This window comes from Leopardus geoffroyi, chromosome C1 (genome assembly GCF_018350155.1).
Source record: "Leopardus geoffroyi isolate Oge1 chromosome C1, O.geoffroyi_Oge1_pat1.0, whole genome shotgun sequence".
NCBI classification, from domain to species: Eukaryota; Metazoa; Chordata; class Mammalia; order Carnivora; family Felidae; genus Leopardus; species Leopardus geoffroyi.
The window spans coordinates 158,052,163-158,073,300 of record NC_059328.1 but is presented as its reverse complement, the minus strand read 5'-3'; the positions used below and the strand labels follow the sequence as shown (position 1 = coordinate 158,073,300).

Genomic DNA, 21,138 nt, shown 5'->3' with positions numbered 1-21,138 from the left:
TTCCAAGGAGTTAAATAAAATAAGAATCAGGAAGTACACATTGGCTTTAGCAACAAGGGTGACATTGTTTTCCAGGCAAGAAACTCTTAGTAGGATTGGGGGGAAGCTTGATTACTATAGTTTGAGGTGTGAATCAGGAGGTGAGGAAATGGAGACAGAGCACAGACAGCCCTTTTAATAAATATTTTTATAAATAAATATTTTGTAAATAAATATTATTGTAAAAAGGAGATGATTAAAAATCTGGAGAGGAACAAGGCCACAAAAAGGTGAATCCCTGCCTCTCCCCACTTTCCCAAGACAGGGTGGGGAAAGACATGTCGACTGATGAGAAGCAGCTATTAGAGAGGGGTATGTCCGAGATATAGGAGAAAGAGAAAGAGTCAAAAGAAGCATCTCTGGGAGGCAGGATGGGATGGGAATCCAAGCACATGAAGAATTGGCTTGTCCCATTGCACATATGACTTTAATAGGCAGGTGGCTGAGCTGACTTCCATTTACTCTGTGAGGAAGGAGGCGAGAGAGTCAGTCTGCTGAGATGGGTGGTGAGGATGGAGGTGGAAGAAGAATGATTTAGATCAGCTTCTGCTGAGAACAAGGACTGCTGAGCAGGAAACAGAAAGAACTGCTGAGCGCTGAAAAGCCAGCCCTGCTCAGGTCGGAGATGAGGGGCACTTCTATGGGAAATGCAAAAAGGGAATGCTGCCTTAGGTGTTTAGCCTTAGGACTGAAAAAAGAAAAAGAAAAGAAAAAAAGTAAAACAAAGGAAGCTCCCAGAAAAAGCAATGAAGATGGTAAGGGTCTGGATAAAATGACAGCCAAGGGCCATGGTTACAGGATCAGTCAGAGGAGGCCAGAGGAAGTCCATTGGTTTCCACAGCCCGGGGAAGCTGCTAATGAGGAAAGGAAAAGGAAATCCACCATTTAGCTGCCCTGAGCTTTTCTCTTTGTTATTGCTTGACATCAGTGAAGAATAACTTCTAATGAGGGCTCTGAATGCCTAGGACTGGCCCTGGTGTTTAGCATTTGAACAGACTGTAGTTTTGCCTCCGCAGAAGCTGCCTCATCATTCAATTCGCGTTGTGATCATTTCATACTGCAAAGATTGACATGGGAAGAAATAAGAACATTGTAAAACCTTGCTAACAATGAATTTAAGTTATTTGACTAATAGTTGCTTCAGATGAAGTGATAACGTTACTTGCAATGACAAGTTTCTTTCTCTTTTCATAGTGTTTTGGGTTGCCGTGGTGCTGCCCACATTTCCTTAGGGGGACTCTATCTTTTAGGGAAGATACTATTTCAAAGGTTTCCAATTTGGAGCACGCACCACCAGAAGTGTGCAAGATAACCTATTATGTCTCCAGTATTGTTTGTGTTCATTTTTACCTGAAAACAGTAATGGAGCTTACTCTTATTTAACATGTGAATCAACACGGGTGCCCACACATAGACAGTTGTGTGCTCTGGAGGGAGAGTGGGGATTTCACAGCATAGGCAGCTGACACAGGCCTTCACAAATGTCTTCACTTTCAGCATCCTGGGACATGTGGCCATCCGCATGTGTCCGGGGCGTGGGGATTTACAGAATTATCATCTAGCTTTAATTAGGTTACACACACAAAGTTAACAAATGTCTCAAAAAGGTTTCTGCTAAGAAGATGTAGATTGACATCAGTACTGCCAATGGAAGCATAAGAAAGCCAGGAGAAAATGTCAGAGCTGATGCTTTCTCTGGCTCCTGGTTATGAGTGCGTCATCGCCCACAGGAAAAGCAAAATCTGGGACGATCTGGTGAAATCTCACAAGAAGTTAACCAGAAGGTTTAACACTACCAAGAGGAGCATTAGAAATAGGAGTTTACATTTCCTAAGATGAAGGCTGAAACTTGCCCAAGTGTATGTTTCGCCTGGAAATGTCACTCAGTGATCCTTTGAAGGCATCATCATTAACTAATCATTTAAAATACTTTTTCATCTTTATGTCACCCTTCAAACACTTTTTTATGTTTTATAATGTTCATAACATATTAGTACAATATATAAAGTGCTCTATATTATGTACAACATCAATAAGGTACATTGTACAATTCATTATATATGAATGGGTATTTTTTTTTTTTTTATTTTTTTGGGCTGAGAGATATTGAAAGGGGTCCCTATCAAAAAATTTGGACACCCTTGGCCTAATTTATCGCCTGTCAATAATCCCTTTTAAAAATACATGTGGACCGGGGTGCCTGGGTGGCTCAGTCGGTTAAGCGTCCGACTTTGGCTCAGGACCTGATTTCACAGTTTGTGAGTTTGAGCCCCGCATCGGTCTCTGTGCTGACAGCTCAGAGCCTGGAGCCCGTTTCAGATTCTGTGTCTCCCCCTCTCTCTGCTCCTCCCCCGCTCATGCTCTCTCTCCTTCAAAAATAAATAAAAAACATTTTAAAAAATTTAAAAATATATGTGGACCACGGGGGGCACCTAGGTGGCTTAGTCGGTCAAGCATCCAACTTCAGCTCAGGTCATGATCTTGTGGTCCGTGAGTTCGAGCCCCGTGTCCGGCTCTGTGCTGAGAGCTCAGAGCTTGGAGCCTGCTTCGGATTCTTTGTCTCCCTCTCTCTCTGCCCCTACTCCACTCTCTCTCTCTCTCTCTCTTTCTCAGAAATAAACATTAAAAAAATTTTAAAAATAGATGTGGATTAGAAATGATTTAGAATCCCTCTCCTATTCTGCCACATAACAGCTCTGCAGAGACCCCATACAGAGCAGAGAATCAGCCAGTTCTCTTGTGTTCAGAAGTCAGAGTAGGAAACCCATTGGTTTCCAAGCCACATGCACACAGCCGGCCAAGACAGGTTACCTTCTGCTTCTCCTTCTTAGTCACAGTTTGCTTGGAGCTTTCTACAAGATGGGCAAGTGCTTCATGCTTCTTGGTACTCACCATTAATTTCTTCTTGGCCTAGAGTCAAAAACATACAAAAACCAAAAACGGATCAGAAATGGATGTCAGGAGAAAAACTCTTCTGTTTTGAAACAAGTTGTGTTCATGTGCTAGCTTAAATGATTGTGTATTTTGAGATCTTCATTTCTGCCCTCACCTCAAAATCTGCCTACAATAAAACAGTAGCTAACATTTTTTCCCTGAAAACAATGTATATTTTTTTATTATAGCAAGTGCACTCGAGAACATTATACATTTCTCCAAATCACAAAGGCCTACAAGTCTCCAAACCATTGTTCTAGCTGGCATAATGAAGGGAACAGCTTTCCCACAAAAACATCACAGCAAACATGGAAGACTGCCTGCATCATTTTTAAAAATCAACCTGGGCCACAAGTGAGGTCATTTTAAGATGCTCTCTTAAAACTTAAAGCAAAGGGGAGATTTGCTCCTGATACCCTGCGCATTTGACTGGCATTCTGTGAAATGGCCTGCATTTGCGGCAGGGGACTGAGAGTTGGGAAGGAAGAAGTGTTCAAAGTCTCCCTACTCTGTTGGTGCCTTAAACCTCAAAGTGGGTTATGAGTCAGGTGATCATTTCCTATTCTACACAATTCCAACTTGGCAGAAGATGCTGTTCCAGAGAGAAAATAAACAAACAGAACTTGGTTTGAATTGGATTCAGCCTGTTCAGGAACTGGCTTGATTGGAAGACTGTTTAGTTTTTCACCTCAAGGTTGCAAGGACTGCAAAACCAGGCAATGAAGGGAAAAGTTCAGTTCCCTCTCTCTTTAGGAATCAGAGGCAACGCCTTCTAAACGTCTCTAAACCTATGAAGGCTCTGCAAAAGGGAATTCAAGGAACAGGAAGCCACTGGCCCTCTCTCTCTGCCTCCAGTCACACAACCCTGGAAAAATGAGAGCGTGAGGGAAGAGCATTTGGTCCTTTAAGGCTTCCATTTCTGTCTCCCAAATAGACCACACTTCATTACATGTGGAAACCCTTCAACTGTAGCTGGGGAGAAAATTATTCGAGCTCAAGAATTTTATGTTCTCTAATTTCTCTGTCACTCTTCATAAAAAAATAGGATCATTTTATTTAGAAAAATTACTTGCTGGGAACTGGGAAAGAATAAAAGATGCTTCTTTTGTTCTTGAAAGCAATTACAGCTGCTGAGCCCGGTTTCTCTCTTTTGGTTCGTTATATTGAGTTTCTGGTGAAAGCTGAATATTTAGAGAATGGATTTTTAAACACAAAGCCTGTTTAAGAAAGCTCCTAAAATCAAGAGCAAAACTAAAAACACATGCCTGGGTGCTGATTATGGGACTTTTAAACATTTCTTATAAAAGTGGTTCTCATGAGCATTCTTTTTACCACTACTACTATTGTGGGTATAGAAATTCATTTATCTCAAACATTTCTTAATGTCCTTGGTCTTATGGAGCCATTGGTTTTAATGAAGAAGCTTCAAAGTCAACCCTGAGGGCTAAGTTGGGGCTGCCTTATAGTTTTGAGGGCCTCTCTAGTTATTTGCCACTAGCAGCTGTCTGCTGGGGAAAGTTCTCTTTGGGCATTAACACTCTGGAGATGAAAATGGAGTTCAACTTTTGAAGCACAAGTTCTAGTAAAACAGATCACTGGGCTTTCTTAGCAGATTCCCTCTGCACTGGCTTCTAGTTCTTTCTACTTGAATTCCTCCTAAACCAGATTATTCTAGAATTATCTTCTGTACATATGTATAGGTTCCATCTGTTATTCTCTCTGCTTAAGAACCTATAATGATATGCTCTAAATTCTCACACCAGATCATAATTCCTCTCCCTAGAATTCATTTACTGTTTCCTGCACATATGTTATCTAGCCAACTACATTTTAAATTACTTGAAAATAGGAACTATATCCTAGTACAGTGTGGACTACAAGAAGCAGACCATACATATTTGTGGAATCAATAAATGTGTTCCTCTTTACATATCACTCCCCACCCTTCATGGTACTCCTCTCGCTAGTGACACAGCGATCACGAATGCCCTTCTATGAATGATAAATCCAAAACTCAAGATAGTATATGTCTCCTGCCCTAAGTTACAGATTATAAAGAGAGGCAGTCAGTGTAGTGTAATGGGTAAGAGCAGTGACTCTGGAACCCAACGACTTATAACAATTCTTGGTTCAACCATTAACCAGATTTAGGCATATGATTTACTTCTCTGTGTCTCAGTTTCCCCACCCATCTGTCAAATGGAACAATACAGGTCACATACCACATTGGGTTGGGTTTTTTTTTGGGGGGGGGGTGGTGTTGTGATGATTTAATAAAAATATATAGCATGTGGCATACAATAAATGCTATGTCTGTTAGTTATAAATAATAACCATATTTAGACCCCTGCTCTTCTGTTGGTTTAGTTGAAAGATATATCTATTTAAAAACTCAGGTGAAGAAACATGTTTCTCTTCAGTTAGCACTTAGAAAGACTAACACTAAAGCACATGATCACATTCATGCAAAGGCAAAAAGTATCAATCCTAAAAACTGAGTTCACATAAATGACATTTGTATGTATACTTGCCTTGATTTGTTGATTCCAGTTGCTAATGACAAGGTTTGCTGCCTTTTCAACTTCATTATCAAGCTATGAACAGAAAAAAAGAAAAATGATTTTTTTTTCTTTTTGTTGAGTCATGGGGCTGGCTTATAAATTCTGGCACAGTCACGATCACAGTTCGCAGGAATCTCAAAGTCCTGAGAAAAGTAGTCAAACTATCTTTTCCCCATGTCAAAAATCTCTTGACAGGATTTAGCTTGAGTGCATTTGGTAAAAGAATGATTTCTTTTTTTTTTTTTTTTTTTTTAACGTTTATTTATTTTTTGAGACAGAGAGAGACAGAGCATGAACAGGGGAGGGGCAGAGAGAGAGGGAGACACAGAATCTGAAACAGGCTCCAGGCTCTGAGCTGTCAGTACAGAGCCCGACGCGGGGCTTGAACTCACGGACCATGAGATCATGACCTGGGCTGAAGTCGGACGCATAACCGACCAAGCCACCCAGGCGCCCCAGAATGATTTCTACGTAAACGATGTGACTATATAAAAACTTGTAGAAACAATATAAATGTGTACAATCTGTGTGGAGGGGGTCTTGCAGAATCTGGCGTCACTTTCGCTCCCATTGGTTCTTCCACATCATTTCACGTGGCCCAACTTCTAGCACCATGACAATCTATAACAGTCCTGGCAGTGCTAATTTTACTAAGTGTCTCATGGCCCCTGAAATGAATACTGTTTTAATTTCAAAGAGATTGAATTCTTTAAAACAATTTTTTTAAATTTTTTTATTTTAGAGAGAGAGAGAGAGAGAGAGAGCAAGAGCACAAGTGTGTGTGAGCAGGGGGGAGGAGCTGAGGGGGAGAGAGAATCTTAAGCAGGCTCCATGCTCAGTGCGGAGCCCCACCCGGGACTTGATCCCTCGACCCTGGGATCATGACCTGAGCCCAAATCAAGAGTCAGATGCTCAGCTAAGCCACCCAGGCACCCCTCAAAGAGATTGAATTCTTAATTATAATTAACTTTTCTCCTGCTTTTCAACAGCCAAAAGGACAATAATAATGATAAAAATGCCCCTAGCCAACCCCCCAAGGAGATCAGATTCTATGAGGCAAAACTTTTTCTTCCTGGACCATAGACTTTTTTTGCAGGCCCACAGCTCAGCTATCACTCAACCACACTGAGACCTAGCAACATTGCACTTTTATGTTACCAGCTGATTAAATTTGGAATATACAATTTATGTAACAAATACGATGAAAATAATTTTGTGCATTATGTCACTTTTGACTCTGTGAAATGTGGAACAAGTTCACTTTTTAAAAAAAATGCTCATTTTTATCTTCTGTGAGAGAGTGGGCCAGGGTTTTGGGGGAGCAGCAAGGAGGAGAAAGGCCAAAATGAAGACTCTGAACTGGACCAGCGATTTGGGGGATCATGGAATGAATTATCCAAAGCACTGTGATAATAATGATAATGTCACTGTGCCTAATTTATGGTAAGTACTAAGGAAATGCTAGTGACTATCATATAAATACGGGGTTATGAGAACTATCTTGTAATTAATGAAATATTGACTGGTGTTCAGTGTTTATTAAGTTTGTTTGTGAAGGTGGAAGATTATATTGCTTTTTAGTAATTACTGTAAATTTCCCCCATCACCCCAGCCCTCAGTAGAACATCCATTCTGGTAAAAATACATATAGGTTCACACAAACATCAAATCCATTTCCTGACTCAGTTTAATGCATCTGAATAAAAATGTTTTTGGATCATTTATCTTCCATCAGGACTTTTACAAATTCCCTCATCTTACTAACTTATTACCTTTAGGACCTGCTTTATCGGGCTGTGGTCACTTGAAACTCCCCTCACCACCACCCCTTTCCTTCACAAGGACCACCATTACTGCTTCTTACCTGCACCTGGCCTTGAAACAAATAGTGACCATGACCTCACCCCTATCAGAGCTAAGCAGCGCTAATCAAACACCCCTTCACATCACCTGAAAATATATTTTAAAGTGCTTAACAACTGTATGACACACAAAGAAAAAGAAAAAGAAACACAGATGAAACTGTTCTGGAAGAGAGGTAGACAGGAAGACTACAGAATGCACTAGATAAGAGGACCAGGTGTCCTGAAAGTATTTAGTTGTTCTCTCTCTTTTTTTTTTCTAATTTTATTTGAGGACTATATCCATTATTGCCTTTACCTAATCTGAAGCTGTTAAGCACAGAAAAGCACGTCTTTCTAAAAATTGTGCATATAATTCCTGTTTACAAAAGGAATATCTATTCCTTGAAAAACAATGTAAATACAAAAAGTACAATAAATGAAATAAAAATAACCTTGAATTCCACTATGTAGATATAATTCTTATTAATATTCTTAGGAGGTTCCTCTAGATTTTTTTCTATTCATATATACATATATTTACAAATAGTTTAAAAAATTGAGATCATTTTTATTTAACACTATATAGTGAAAAAATTTCCATATCATTAAATTCTTCTATAATAAGATTTTTAATGCTTGCATAATATGCCATTCAAATTATCATGATTTATTTTTGGATGATGAAGATGTTTCTAGTTTTTCACTATTATAAGCAATGCTTTAACAAACATCTCTGTAGATAAATCTTGAGTTTGTGTTTCTTATTCTGGCAAATTCCTGAAACCCAGCATCACTTTCGATCACCGTTTATTCCTAGGGTCAAAGACAGAAATCTTGCTTTAAGATTTGACTCACGGATTTTCTCTTCTTTTCATGTACACTCAGGACCTGATGAGTTGGTTTTATTGCTTCCAACTCAATTGCTTTGCCAAGTTTTCTGGAAATAGAACATAAAAGACACACAAGCATAGTATTAGGATTTATATCTACTTTCCAAATTATTTTCTGGGGAAATAAAATGGTGTGTTCCAGTCTATCTGTTAAGGGCAAGTTTGAAGCAGACTATTTGTAGCACACCCACTTTAAATATTTATGCCTCCCTGGGGGTTGGAGTAAGCCAGGGTGGGGGCACTCACTGATGCAGGTCCGCCGCAGATTTCATGCCCTCTGAGACCCAGGCCCAGGCACTGACGAGACAGCTGGAGGCAAAAACAGGGAGCACAAGAGTGGGTGTCATTTTCCCAGTAAATCTGAGAAATACAGCATCCCGTCTGAGTCACTACACTCAGCAATTGCATTCATTTCCCTAATCTTATTTCACTTTGTCCACGGGGTTAAATTCTGCCAACTTACTGATTTGCACTATAGTCATTACATATATGGGTTTCTTTCCATCATTTTTCATTTCAGTTTTCATTTTCCATTTCATGTCTGTAGAAAGTCAGGAAAATAAAGTAGCCAAGGGTGAGAAGGCATTTAGAACAGGTGGAAGATCATGCAGTAGGTAGGGGTGGAGGGGCCTAAAGACAATCTTTTCAGGCTCCTCATCCCATGAATGAATAAGCTGAGCTAGGCTCAGAAAAGTTAAGTGGTGAAGCACCCAAGAGCCCTGGGACGGCCCATGTACTGCTCTTGGGGTTAGGGTCCAGCTCCCGTTTCCTGCTGGCTTTTAGGACAACAGCTCAGATATTTTGTTGTCTTGTAAGCAGTGTCTCCACTTCATGAAAGAGAGCACTGACCTCTCCCTAACGGCACAGGGGGAGGGTTAGCAAGTGTGATGTTATTTTCTCCCACAGAAGGGGCATAGCTCACAGCAGCCCATAGCCTTGGCCTTCAGAAGCCAGAACAATAAGCTCAATTGCATTAATAAAGTTCAGGGACAGAGGCCTGTGTAGACTTTGATGGAGGGGGAGGGGACAGACCTGTGCCTCTACTGAAGTCAGGATGGTGCAGAGGTTGTGCCTCCAAATGACTTAGGTTGCACCTTGCAGAGAATTGGAGAGATACACCAGAGGATGACAGATTGTCTGCATATCCTAAGCCAGGCATAAAACCAGAGACAAGAGACTACCTTCTATAGACTCAAAGTTATAGGAAATTGCAGGAAACACAAAATGAATCTGTATTGATAAGAAGCAGATCAGTGGTTGTTTAAGTGGGGCAAGGATTGCAAACAGGCACAAAGAATCTTTTGATGTGATGAAAATGTCTATGTTTTGATTTTGGTGGTAGCTACATAGTGTATACACATATCAAAATCAACCAAACCATTTACTTAGAATGGGTGCTTGTTATTGCATGCAAATTAAACTTTAATAGAGTTGATTATTTATTTATTTTAATGCTTATTTATTTTTGAGAGCAAGAGAGACAAAGCGTGAGTGGGGGAGGAGCAGAGAGAGAGGGAGACACAGACCTGAAGCAGGGTCCAAGCTCCGAGCTGTCAGCACCGAGCCCGATGCGGGGCTTGAACTCACAGACTGTGAGATCATGACCTGAACCAAAGTCAATCGCTCAACCCACTGAGCCACCCACATGCCCTGAGTTGATTTTTAAAAAAGGAACCCATGGAGTGCCTGGATGGCTCAGTCAGTTAAGCATCTGACTCTTGATTTGGGCTCATGATTTCAGCTCAGGTCATGATCTTATGGTTAGTGGGCTTCATCCCATGTTGGGATCTTTGCTGACAGCAAGAAGCCTGCTTGGGATTCTCTCTCTCCCTTTCTCTGCCTCTCCACCCACCCCCCCAAAATAAATAAATAAACTTTAAAAGTATATAAGTAAATAAACAAATAAATAGGAACTCAGGCACCCTTTGGGAAAGAGAAGCTGACATTTGATCCTTAGAGGAGCTGAGCAGCAGAGCAGGAAGCCTAGAGCTTGGACCTCAGAGGGGTCTGTGTCTTTGACCTTGAAAAGATCACATGATTTCTCTGACCTTCACTTAACTGGTCTTTTATTTATTTATTTATTTATTTATTTATTTTAAACTTTTTAAAAAAATGTTTATTTATTTGTTTTTGAGAGAGAGACAGATAGAGAGCAAGCAGGGGAGGGACAGAGAGGGAAACAGAATCCCAAGCAGGCTCCGTGCCGTCAGCACAGAGCCCGATGTGGGCCTTGAATCCATGAGCCATGAGATCATGACCTGAGCCGGAATGAAGAGTTGGGTGCCTAACCAACTGAGTCACCCAGGCACCCCTTAACTGGTCTTTTAAAATAGAAATAGTTCAGGTTATCTATCCAAGTAGCTAACACAGATTTTCATATAGATAAAAGTTTATTAATTAATCAATGGTTATTATTAACAAAACATTCTGGACATGCCACCGCTCTGGGAGCATCTATGCTGGATGCCAGGATTACAACACAACAAGACACACCCCCTGCACCCCTACACCTCTCATTCTTTAGGGGATAATTAGGGAGTAATCAAGATCATAATGGACACTTATGGAGCTTTTGCTCTATGCCAGGAATTAAACACACTTCTCAAAAATTATCTCATTTAATCCTCACAGCAATTATATGAGATAGGTTCTATTTCCATTTTAAATACACACTGAGAGGTAAAATAAATTGCCCTATTCACCCACTTGATGAGGGGTAGAGGTAGAATTTAAATCTGGTCAGCGTAAATAAAGTCTATACTCAACCATTCTGCTATACTGGCTCCTTTGCAGTCTACTAAAGTACCGTCCTAAAAATCGAGCTCAAAGTCAAACAATTTCAAAGCCATTATTTGCTATTACAGAGAATTCCTGAGGAGGAATAGGAATGTGAGCTCCAGAAGGCTTCTTTTTTCTTTCCCTCTCTCTTTCACCATCAAAAGTGGTCTTTGCAATGGTACTTCCAGTTTAGGATGACACCTGCAAGTATTGGTCAAGAATCTTTGTTATAAATTATCATTGATGGACCATTTTTAGAATATCTTTTAGAATATCCAATATATTTCTTCTCTCCCCTGGAAGAAAATATCAACTTCATTCTGAAATGTACTAAGGAAAATGTGAACCACCAGCTTTTCAGGACCCGATGAGCTAATCTCTACATACGTGATATCATATAATACATACCTCCCCCAAGAGGTGTGTACACACACACACATACACACAATGAAGCACATGTTGTTACTCCATCTAACAGTGGAGGAAATCAAGGCACAGGGAGGCCAGGTTATTCTTTGGAGGTCATGGAGTTGAGATAAAGTGGGATTCACACTTCTTGACTCCAAGACCTTCCAACTCAGTGACACTGTTTCTAAAGTAACATGTTATCACTGGGACTTCTTATGAATATGGGTGTAGACATTGTAAGGACACAGGATCAATCCAGTTCTGTCACTTAATACCTGTGTAATTGGGGCAAGTTTCTTAAACTCTCCAAGCTTCAAGACCTTGTCTGTAATAGGGACAATTAAGAAGACTTGCCAAGGATCATGAAGATTAAAGGAGAGCATCTATAAAAGCTTGTAATGCAGTGCCTGGCACATAGTAAGTGCCCAAGAACTGTAAGCCGTGCTTGACATTATTCCTCCACATTTATAAGAGGAAGCTGGGATTGGACATATGTCACTTTTGATAGCTTTTAAGAATTATTTTGCCTTACCTCTTACAGATACTTACTTTTTTTTGGTGCTCTGTAATGTTTTGCTTAACTTGATTGCTAGCTTCTGAAGTCCTTTGGCATAGTTAATCTCCAAGTTTGCCCTGTTAGCAAAGGGATAGTTGTTAGGTAGGATGCTCTGGCCAAACGGCTGACAAACACACATATGCACACACAAATGAAGGAGGGATCAGGCTGACCATTCCATGTCTGCACAAAGACACGCCTTGTTTACTATAAGGATCATCTTGTCCTTAGGTGAAATCCTTAAGGATATCCAAAAGGATCCTACGGAGGGAGAGCTTTTAATTTAACCTTCTTCTACACTAGAGTTATGGGTTGAATTGTATTCCCTTCCCACCCCCACAAAGATGTTAAAGTCCTAAGCCCTAGAGCCTGTGAATGTGGCCTTATTTAGAAATAGGGGCTTTGCAGATGATCAGGTTAAGATGAGTTCATCAGGATGGGCCAGATCCAATATGGCCATGTCCTTATAAAGAAAGGAAATTTGGACATAGAGACAAACACACACACACAGGGAGAATTCCATGTGAAGATGAAGACAAGAGATTGGGGTGATGCATCTACAAGCCATGGAGTCCCAAAGATTGGCAGAAAACCACCAGAGGCTAGATAGCAGCATGGAACAGATTCTTCGTCACAGCTCTCAGAAGGAACCAACCTAGCCAACACCTTGATCTCAGACTACCAGCCTCCAGAACTGTGAGACAATCAATTTCTGTTATTTAAGACACCAAGTCTATGGTACCTTATTATGGCAGACCTAGCAAACTAATTCATCGAGCAAAGAATGGAAAACTTTCCTACTTATTCTGGGACATCAACACCATCAGATTAGCTCTAGATTATAATAGCTGGCAATGAAGTAATCAATTATGATGAAGTTAGCCAAGAAGTCACTTTTTTTTTCTTTGTTTTGTTTCTCACTGCCCGTGATCAGGTCTTTATTCAAAATTAGCTACCCAGGGGTGGTGCCTGGGTGGCTCAGTTGGTTAAGTAAGCGTCTGACTTCGGCTCAGGTCATGATCTTGCGGCTGGAGTTCAAGTTCTGTGTCGAGCTCTGTGCTGATAGCTTGGAGCCTGGAGCCTGCTTCGGATTCTGTGTCTCCCTCTCTGTCTGCCCCTCCTTCACTCATGCTCTGTCTCTCTCTCAAAAATAAATAAATATTTAAAAAATAAAAAAATTAGCTGCCCAAAATGATTCAACATTTATAGAAGACACAAATGTAAATTTATGCAGCAGGATTTTTTCTTCCATGGTGGGTTTCTTTCTTTTTTACAGGCTTCTTCTCAGCCTCTGCGTTCTTGGTAGTTGCAGCTTTTTCCCATCAAAGGTTTCTTCTGCTCCTTAACACCAAGAGGCTTCTTTCCCTTCTTCCCTACCACAGACTGCTTGCCTGGAACCCTCTTCTCATCCGATATGGCTTTTAGCATGGCTGCTGCCTCATCCATCCAGAGTTTTTGACCCCTGGCCTGGTGGAGGATGGTGCTCCGGCACATGGTCTTGGCATATGGGTTTGGCTTCAACCTGATTCTCAGGTTCTTTGGTGAATTCTTGCTCAGGACTCTGTGATGAATCTTCCTGCATGCTGCTCCCAGGGCTCTTTGGATCTCTGGGTTTTTCCAGATTCTGCTAAGGTGTTTATCAAGCGTGTAGTTATTCTTGAGGGAGGATGCCTTACACCAAGTGCCATACAGAACATCTAACTTGGGGAAAGCACTTTCAGTCCAAATGTGGAACCATCCCATGCCCACCAGGAGCAAGTGTCAAAATGTTCAGTTGCTTACTAAATAGAGTAATTCCAAGAATGTTTCTGCAGGCCTGGATGACACCGTTGTCCTCATTATAGATGATGCAGGGTCCCCCACACTGGAGACGACAGTGGTTTCTCGCTTTGCCATTTCCAGCACTCCTTTGTTGAGATGCATTAGACATTTTTGATATCATTCCAAGCCTTAAGTTTCATAAGAAGCAGAACAGCCTCCTTGGTCTTCTTGTAGCCTTCAACTTCATCTTCAACCACCAAAGGAAGTTCAGAAACTTTCTCGATATGATGACCTTTAGACATGACCAGCTCTGGTAAGGCTGAGGCACCCAGGGCAGACCACACCACTTCTGAGTTGTGTTCACTCTGGTGCCAATGACACCAGGTTTTGGTTGGTGCAAACATGGAGCCCCCGTGACACGGGTTTCCAAAAGCACCCAGGCTGGAATGGTGAGTCCCCCTGCCTCAAACTCTGGACATTCGAGCCACAGCTCTGCCACTACCCTAAGACTCAGCACTTGTTTGGTGACCTGCTAATTCATAACAGTGTAGGGCTATCTGTTGTTTGCGCGCAAGTTGGTATGAACAAAGTTCACAGTATATGGTGGAATGGGAGCCTTGAGCACACTAGGCAAAGTTGTATTTTTGCCAGATGACTCCCCCTTTTCAGAATACACTGATACCAGTGGACAAGCACACGCCATGGCAGGGAGGGGAGAATGTCGCACTCCTCTCAACCCAGCAGCTCTTACACAAAAAGCAAGAAGTAGCTTTCTAATGGAAAAGTGCAGAGGGGCCAAAACTAGATTTAGAAAATGAATTTCTGTTACTTTCTATGCAGGACAAGACTCAGTAGGGAATCTGGGCATGCCTCCAAAAACAAACTCCTCGGTTCTTTTGAATAGATTGAATCACCGTTATCTTAAACTGATTTTACCATGTCCTACTTATAAGCCCATCTATAGATAAAATAAAGACATAGTCTTATTCAATCTTCTCACTTTCTTTGAAGATAATACAAATGTAGGACATTAAGTTCAATTTATATTGTATTCCTTCTTAATTTGGACCAGAGTGGGTGTGTTTATTTTGTTACTATTATTGCATAGTTTTTAGTCTTTGAATTCTATTTTTATTATAACATATCTTTAGATTTATGACTTCACTTCATTGGAAAAACAATCCCAGAATTCTCTAGTAACTAACTTAATACCTGCATTTTTTTCAGTGCAATGAGATTAGAATTTAATATCATGGATCGAACGGGGAAAGATAGCTCTGTTGTATAAAATGGAATCCAGAGATCATGAGCTATTGATCTATTGTTAAATTTCTATTCATCTTTCCCTGTTAGTATAGCTGTGATTTAAGTTATTTTCACCACTATTTGAAAGAAAGAAAGTCACTGTAGAATGCATATTAAGGCCTAGTTGCTTAAAACACCATTTGGAATTAAACCTTTCCAAAGTGTAAGTAATGGTCGTGGCAAGTATTTTAAAATAATGAAGCTGATAAGTAAATACATCATTGCATTTAAAAAGCTATTTCTGTGCTCTAAGAATATATTCCAATCGATGGAGAGAGAGAATGCTGGTCAGCAGCAAACTGGGAGAGATCATCACCTTGATGAATTTGGATGTTCTAGAAGCCCAGACCTCTACCGTTTACTGGAGTGGCTTTAGTTACTGCTTAAAGGGAGTAATCAGACCCACCTCTAGAGGTTTTATGATGATTAAAATATGCAAATGATCCAAACCTAGGAGGGGCTCAATACCTAGATTGATTGCTGGACTGACCTGCATAATCTGACACTTATCTCCCTCTCTATTTCCTCTCTTACCAGTCATCCCCTTGCTTACTGTACTCCTGCTTAGTAGCCAAATGCCATCCTGCTTCAGGGCCTTTGCACTTGCTGTGGCCCTTGCTGGATACTCCTGCTATATAGCCACATGGCATCTCCTTCATATAAACCCCAACAGGTTTTGTTCAAACATCACTATCTCAGAGGCTACCCTGTGACTATATATTCTCTTAAGGCTTTCTTTATGTTCTAGAACTTAACCACTGTCTTACACCACATATTTTCTCAGTATATTTCTATGAACAATTCTGTGAACACCCCTAGAAGGTAAGTTCCACAAGGACCAGAATTTGTTTCGTTCGCTGCTTGCTATATCTCTAGGCCTAGAACAGTGCCAGGCACTCAGTATATAAGTCTTGAATGGACTTCCCATCAGATCTTGGTTAGAATTTTTAACTGGTCTCTGCTATATCTGTTCTTGCTCCACAGCTTTTGAAAATCTTAAACTATTTCGATGCATTCCTGCCCTGATGCATTGCTCAGTCCTAATGTCAGAGTACACTGCTTTCTAGCCCTTGGAGTAGCTAGATCCACTTACCTAGACCATTGCTAACCAGAGGGCTTTTTAAGACTTTCTTTTTTAGCATTCCGTTTTCTCTTGGAAGCAGCACAGAGAATATTAAATAAGATGAAGTGTTCGTACTGCTCAGCTAAGTGCTAGGCACCAAACAAGTTCTTAATAAATAGTAATTTTTCAAGTACCATTATTATGTACCCAAAAGGATCTCTAAACATTCAGAACACCTCGAATATACAGAGATGGGAAGTGTTGGGGGAAGAATCCACAGTTTGCTCATCCATCAGCTCCAGGACAATCCAGAATGGCTTCTAACACAACAGGTAATGCTGTTGGGCACAGCCTTTTCCTCAGAATTCATTTTCACTTTCAGGATGTTCTTGGAGGCTGTACAAGGAGTCTCTCAGAGGCCAGGCGGAAATAAAAAGGACAATTGCCAGAAGGAAGTGTTGTTTTCCTTTAAATTGCTAACTAAATCAGATTCACCTGGGGGAAAATGTTGGGCTTTTGGCATCAAGAAAGGAAAAGGGTCCTGCTGGCTGTGAAGCTAATACTCTTCTGTTTTGAGCTTTGCTTCCGAGCCCCAGGACTTCTGCTGGGTTTTGCTTGAGCACAATAGGAAACCAGCCTAAAGAGATTCAATTACCACACAGCATTTCTCTTTATACACAAGTATCTTAGAAATCTGGGCAGATTTGTAGTTTTACAGGTTGAAATAGAGCTTAAAAATTCCAAATAGTGCCCTCTTGATAAATGTGTTGCCATCCCTTGTGACATGTTGCTGATGCTTGACTTGTGTTCTGCCTGCCCACAAAATAGGCATGAAACTTCCTCACTTAATCTGGGAGAACTCCCATCAGATAGGCACACATACTCTCCCCATTTCATGGAGGGGAACACCAAGATGCAGAGAGTTTACCCCCATTAACTTTCCTGAGGTCATATAAGAAGAAGTGACAGAGCTGAGACTTGAAACCAGGCAGTCTGGGCTTGAGAAACTGCCTGCTTGGTCCTTCCAGTTTCCTGCCTCTGAAACTGTGGGGAAGAGGCTGGAGATGGAGAATTGCGGGGGAAGTCAAAGGTAAGTGCTTTTAAAAACTGTCACCGCCTCTCACTTCGCCTTTAAAGGCAGTGTTCTGAATCACCAAGGCTCCTGGTGGCTTAGCAGCTAGAGACCGAACTCACAGCAACCTCAGCACAGGCAGACTGAGCTTGCCGGGCATCTTCTGGAAACATCAGTATAAGTCATGTTCCCAGACATGGAGGAGGTGTTAAGGGTCTGGAAGGTGGGAGGGAGAGGGCTGTGATATCAGCTGTCATCAATGTAGGTCTCTGAGTCAGGACCCAGTTGGACACGGCCTCTTTGAAGAGCACCTGTAACTGTCCCTCCACCTTCAGCATAATGGTGACCCTGAAGGGTTTTAGACCCAGCATTCAAATTGACCAAGCAAAGCTGGCTGCCAACATTTTAAACCCTAATAACCACTTGAGAATCCTCAACAGATTACCCTGCCAGTTAGAAGGAAATGAAACAAGGTCAGGAGGATGGGTGTGGGTACAGGAGGAATGGAACACTCTGAGCTCTCTTTCTGGTGAGTCTGCCAACTAATGAAAAGTTCCCTGCCTCTGGCAACGAATGGCCTTCATCTTAACAGAGGTTAATGAGTAAATTCCTCCCCAGAGAAAATTGCTCTAAGAAGCCATGTTCCCACTGGCAAGCATAGAGAGAGCTTTTACTTTTATAAACCAGGACATTTGTAAATTTAAACAAACACTGCCATGTGGCTCGTCTGTGCTTATGGTCTAATAAAGAGTATGTGTGGATATGTGTATCGATTGATCAATCGATCGATAGATAGATAGGTGATAGGTAGATAGATGGATATCCTTTTAGAATTCCTGAACAGAAATGCACTGACCTCAGTGTTTTCCCAAGGCAAAGGTGGCAAGTGTACCCCTGTATACATTGGTTTCTTCTCAGTCCTTTGAAGAGAGCTGTTTTATCACGGTTTCCATAATGTAAAGGGAGTTAAGAGAGACAGAGCTAATGTCGAATCGAGACAGAGAATTTTCATTCCCTCATTAAAATAATCAGAAACAAGCTTGTAAGAACACTCTGTTTAATATTCTAGCCCTATAGCTACCATATGTAGTAGAGGTCGAGATTTCTTCTCCAAGCAACTGTCTTGGCACATGTGAAATTGATGATGTACGTATATATATTTTGATGCATAACTCAATCTCAGAATATTCCAGTGAGCCTTAAAGATCCTGAACCAGGGAAATGGCATGCACTGACTTTTAATCCATTTATATTCTAATTTCCTCTCAGCATGTGGAGGCAGGTCAATAAATTTTCATTAGTAATAATGAAGACCAACCAGTAAGTCAAAGATCAACATTTGTCTTCAATTTTAAAACAAATGATACTTTTGAAAGAAAGGGGAGAGGAAGAATATGTGGTATCAGATTCAATATTTTAGATAGAGCACAAATTAAACTGTAAGAATATAAGTGACCATGTCATCAATTTTAGCATATCCTGCTCTATTAAAATTAAGATGATAAAAAGTGATTTAAAAAAAAGACTGTAGCTGCCCCTGTGTCTATGAGGAATTAATTAAAATTGAACTAAGCCTCTCTCAAGCTTGAAAACAGCAGGTAACAGAGCCATCCCTTCATTATGAATTAAGAAGAAATTTTAGTAATCTGAAAATGTTTGTGGATCAGTCCCACCTCTGGTTTCCTACTTTCCACCAGCAGCAACTTCTGGTTTGGGGGCTGGTATATTGATATTTTATACCCAAGCCTTATCAGTTTGCCTTTTGGAAGATGGTCCTAAGCCCATTTTATAACTAGGCTGTATTTAAAAGTTAGTTATTAGCCATCTGGAGGACATTTTCACATGGAAGCTCTCTGTTACTCGAGTGCCTGGGCTCTCTGCTAGCCCACAACGCCCACCTCATCAGTATCAATTGCCCTAATTCTGGCTGCTAAGAACAGTATGAGAAGATGAAATGCGAGGACCAGACCCTCCTTCGCTGCCCAGAATTCAAGCGCCACTCAGTCACTGCTCACTTCTGGCCCAGAGAGTACACAGCTATGGTAGCTCCAGAACTTCAGATTCTCCATGGCTGGTAATTCCTGAACTGAGTGAGGTCAGTGGAATCAGGTGAGAGTGTTGTTTTTTGGGGGGGGGGGGGGGGGGGGGGAGTCAGGTAAAATAGACAAGAAGGGCCATATGCCTAACTTTTTAGCTGGAAAACAAAATTGTGTACAGCATTTCACCATGTCATAGAAACACTATACTCTGCTATAATGAGAGAGGGAGTCACAAGGGAGCTGAGCCCTGCCCGCTTAACTTCTCCTCCCTCCTTGAAGTGGCCCTTGAGGGCTCCCCCAGGCCCCCGTGTTACCAGATTTAGAAGCTACTAGGCTTAATGGCCGCTGATGTCATTTCCCACAGAGGACTTTAAGACTCTGAAGGGGGCTACACTAGGACCCCTTGAGCATGTTGGGATACCCACAGTGGCAGTGCCCGGTGGCCAGATGCCCTCACACCCAGCGTGTGTTGGGCTGGGTAGAAATCAAAATGTATCCTTTTTTTCCACATCCCCATCTCTATATTATGAATGAGTGAGAGTGTGGTCACATTGCATTGAGCTGTGAGAATTAAAAAAGTGAAAGACACCAAGTATAAGACATATCTAACACAGTGCCTGATCTGTAGATTGTGCTGGACAAATGGTATCTTCAGTGTTTCTGTCATTCTTGTCTAGCTTTTTGTTCAAAATAATCTATATACCATGTAAGTAAATTTCTTTCACACATTTATTTATTGCTTCTCAGAAATAGCCTAACTTGAACTTCTTCAAAGATAGGACTGCCTAAAGTCACTCCTACACTGACACGTTCATTCACTCAGTAAACATGTGTTGAACGCTTGCTCTATTCTAGGCTCTGTGCTGGTCACATGGGATACAGAGACTCTCAAGGAGGTCAGCCTCCAGTGGAAGAGACAGGCAAGTGAACAGACTGTAACCATGTAGAGTAGTAGGATCTAGAGCAGAGATAAGTTCTCCGCATCCCTGAGGAGTACCATTTTGAGATGGGACTGGAGTCAGGGAAGGCTCACATGAGTGGGATAGCTGAATCTTGGAGATCTATTGAATGCAGACTGGTAACCAAGGTGAAGAAGTGTCTAGCAGACATAGGATACAGTATGCACAAATTCAGGGACCCATCAGGGCAGGTGGGAGTTGGTAGGAGGGGTGGCAAGGACACAAGGCGGAGTTGTGACTACCAGTGGTTTAATAGATGAAGAGGGGTGGGGATCATGGGTAGATGGAGGAGACAAATTGGATAGGGAGGCAGGGCCCAGGTCTCAAAGGCCCTTTTATAAAACGCTATGAGGGCTGAATTTTATACTAAAGGTCATGGAAGTCTTTGAAGAGTCTTAAACAGGGTCATGGTCACAGAGTGGAAGGTGTGTTAGAGAGATAAGGGCAGAGCCCTTGCCAGCTCCCTAGTTGAGATAACTTTGCTTGCATTAGAAAAAGGAGATTCTTTGAAAAGGCACAGCTCGGAGCCAAGGTGCAAGGCTCGAGGGTGGAGAGTGGGTTAGATTTCTGCTTTCACTCAGCCCCTGCAGGTGCTTTTATGCAGTGTACAAATTGCACAACTTCAAGGCGGTACTCCTAGACGAAGAATAGGTTAAGAGATTTTTTTCCCCCCAGAACAATGGCAGAGGCCATGAAATGATAATAAAGCTATGGGTATAACAGGTGCTTAAAGGAGAGAAACATGAAGATCTGGTCATGAGGTGAGAAAGAAGAAGGGTCATGGGTGACTCCCAGATAATTGGGCTTAATTGGGTGGGCAGAGGTCCCAGTCACCATGGTAAAACATCCAGGAGTATCCACTTTGGGGAAAAGCTGATAAACTTTGTTTTAAATAGGCTGACTTTGTGGTTGCATGGGACACCCAGGTG

General features: G+C 41.4%; 1 protein-coding gene and 1 pseudogene across 8 annotated transcripts in view; both read right to left on the bottom strand.

Moving 5' to 3' along the window:
* The window catches only part of NOSTRIN (nitric oxide synthase trafficking), a 58,671-nt gene that overhangs the window by 24,501 nt on the left and 13,032 nt on the right, over positions 1–21,138 (bottom strand). For 4 of the 8 annotated variants that reach the window (XM_045480092.1, XM_045480093.1, XM_045480096.1 and 1 more), the window contains 6 exons: positions 12,004–12,087; positions 11,131–11,247; positions 8,515–8,577; positions 8,234–8,315; positions 5,505–5,567; positions 2,851–2,949 (listed from right to left, as the gene is read on the bottom strand). In XM_045480092.1, coding sequence (XP_045336048.1) covers positions 2,851–2,949; positions 5,505–5,567; positions 8,234–8,315; positions 8,515–8,577; positions 11,131–11,247; positions 12,004–12,087 — 508 coding nt within the window. Of the gene's footprint in view, positions 1–2,850; positions 2,950–5,504; positions 5,568–8,233; positions 8,316–8,514; positions 8,578–11,130; positions 11,248–11,999; positions 12,088–21,138 lie in introns of all 8 variants that reach the window. The other 4 variants (XM_045480095.1, XM_045480098.1, XM_045480094.1 and 1 more) reach the window with 3 other exon arrangements.
* On the bottom strand, positions 13,237–16,283 carry LOC123599766 (annotated as a pseudogene).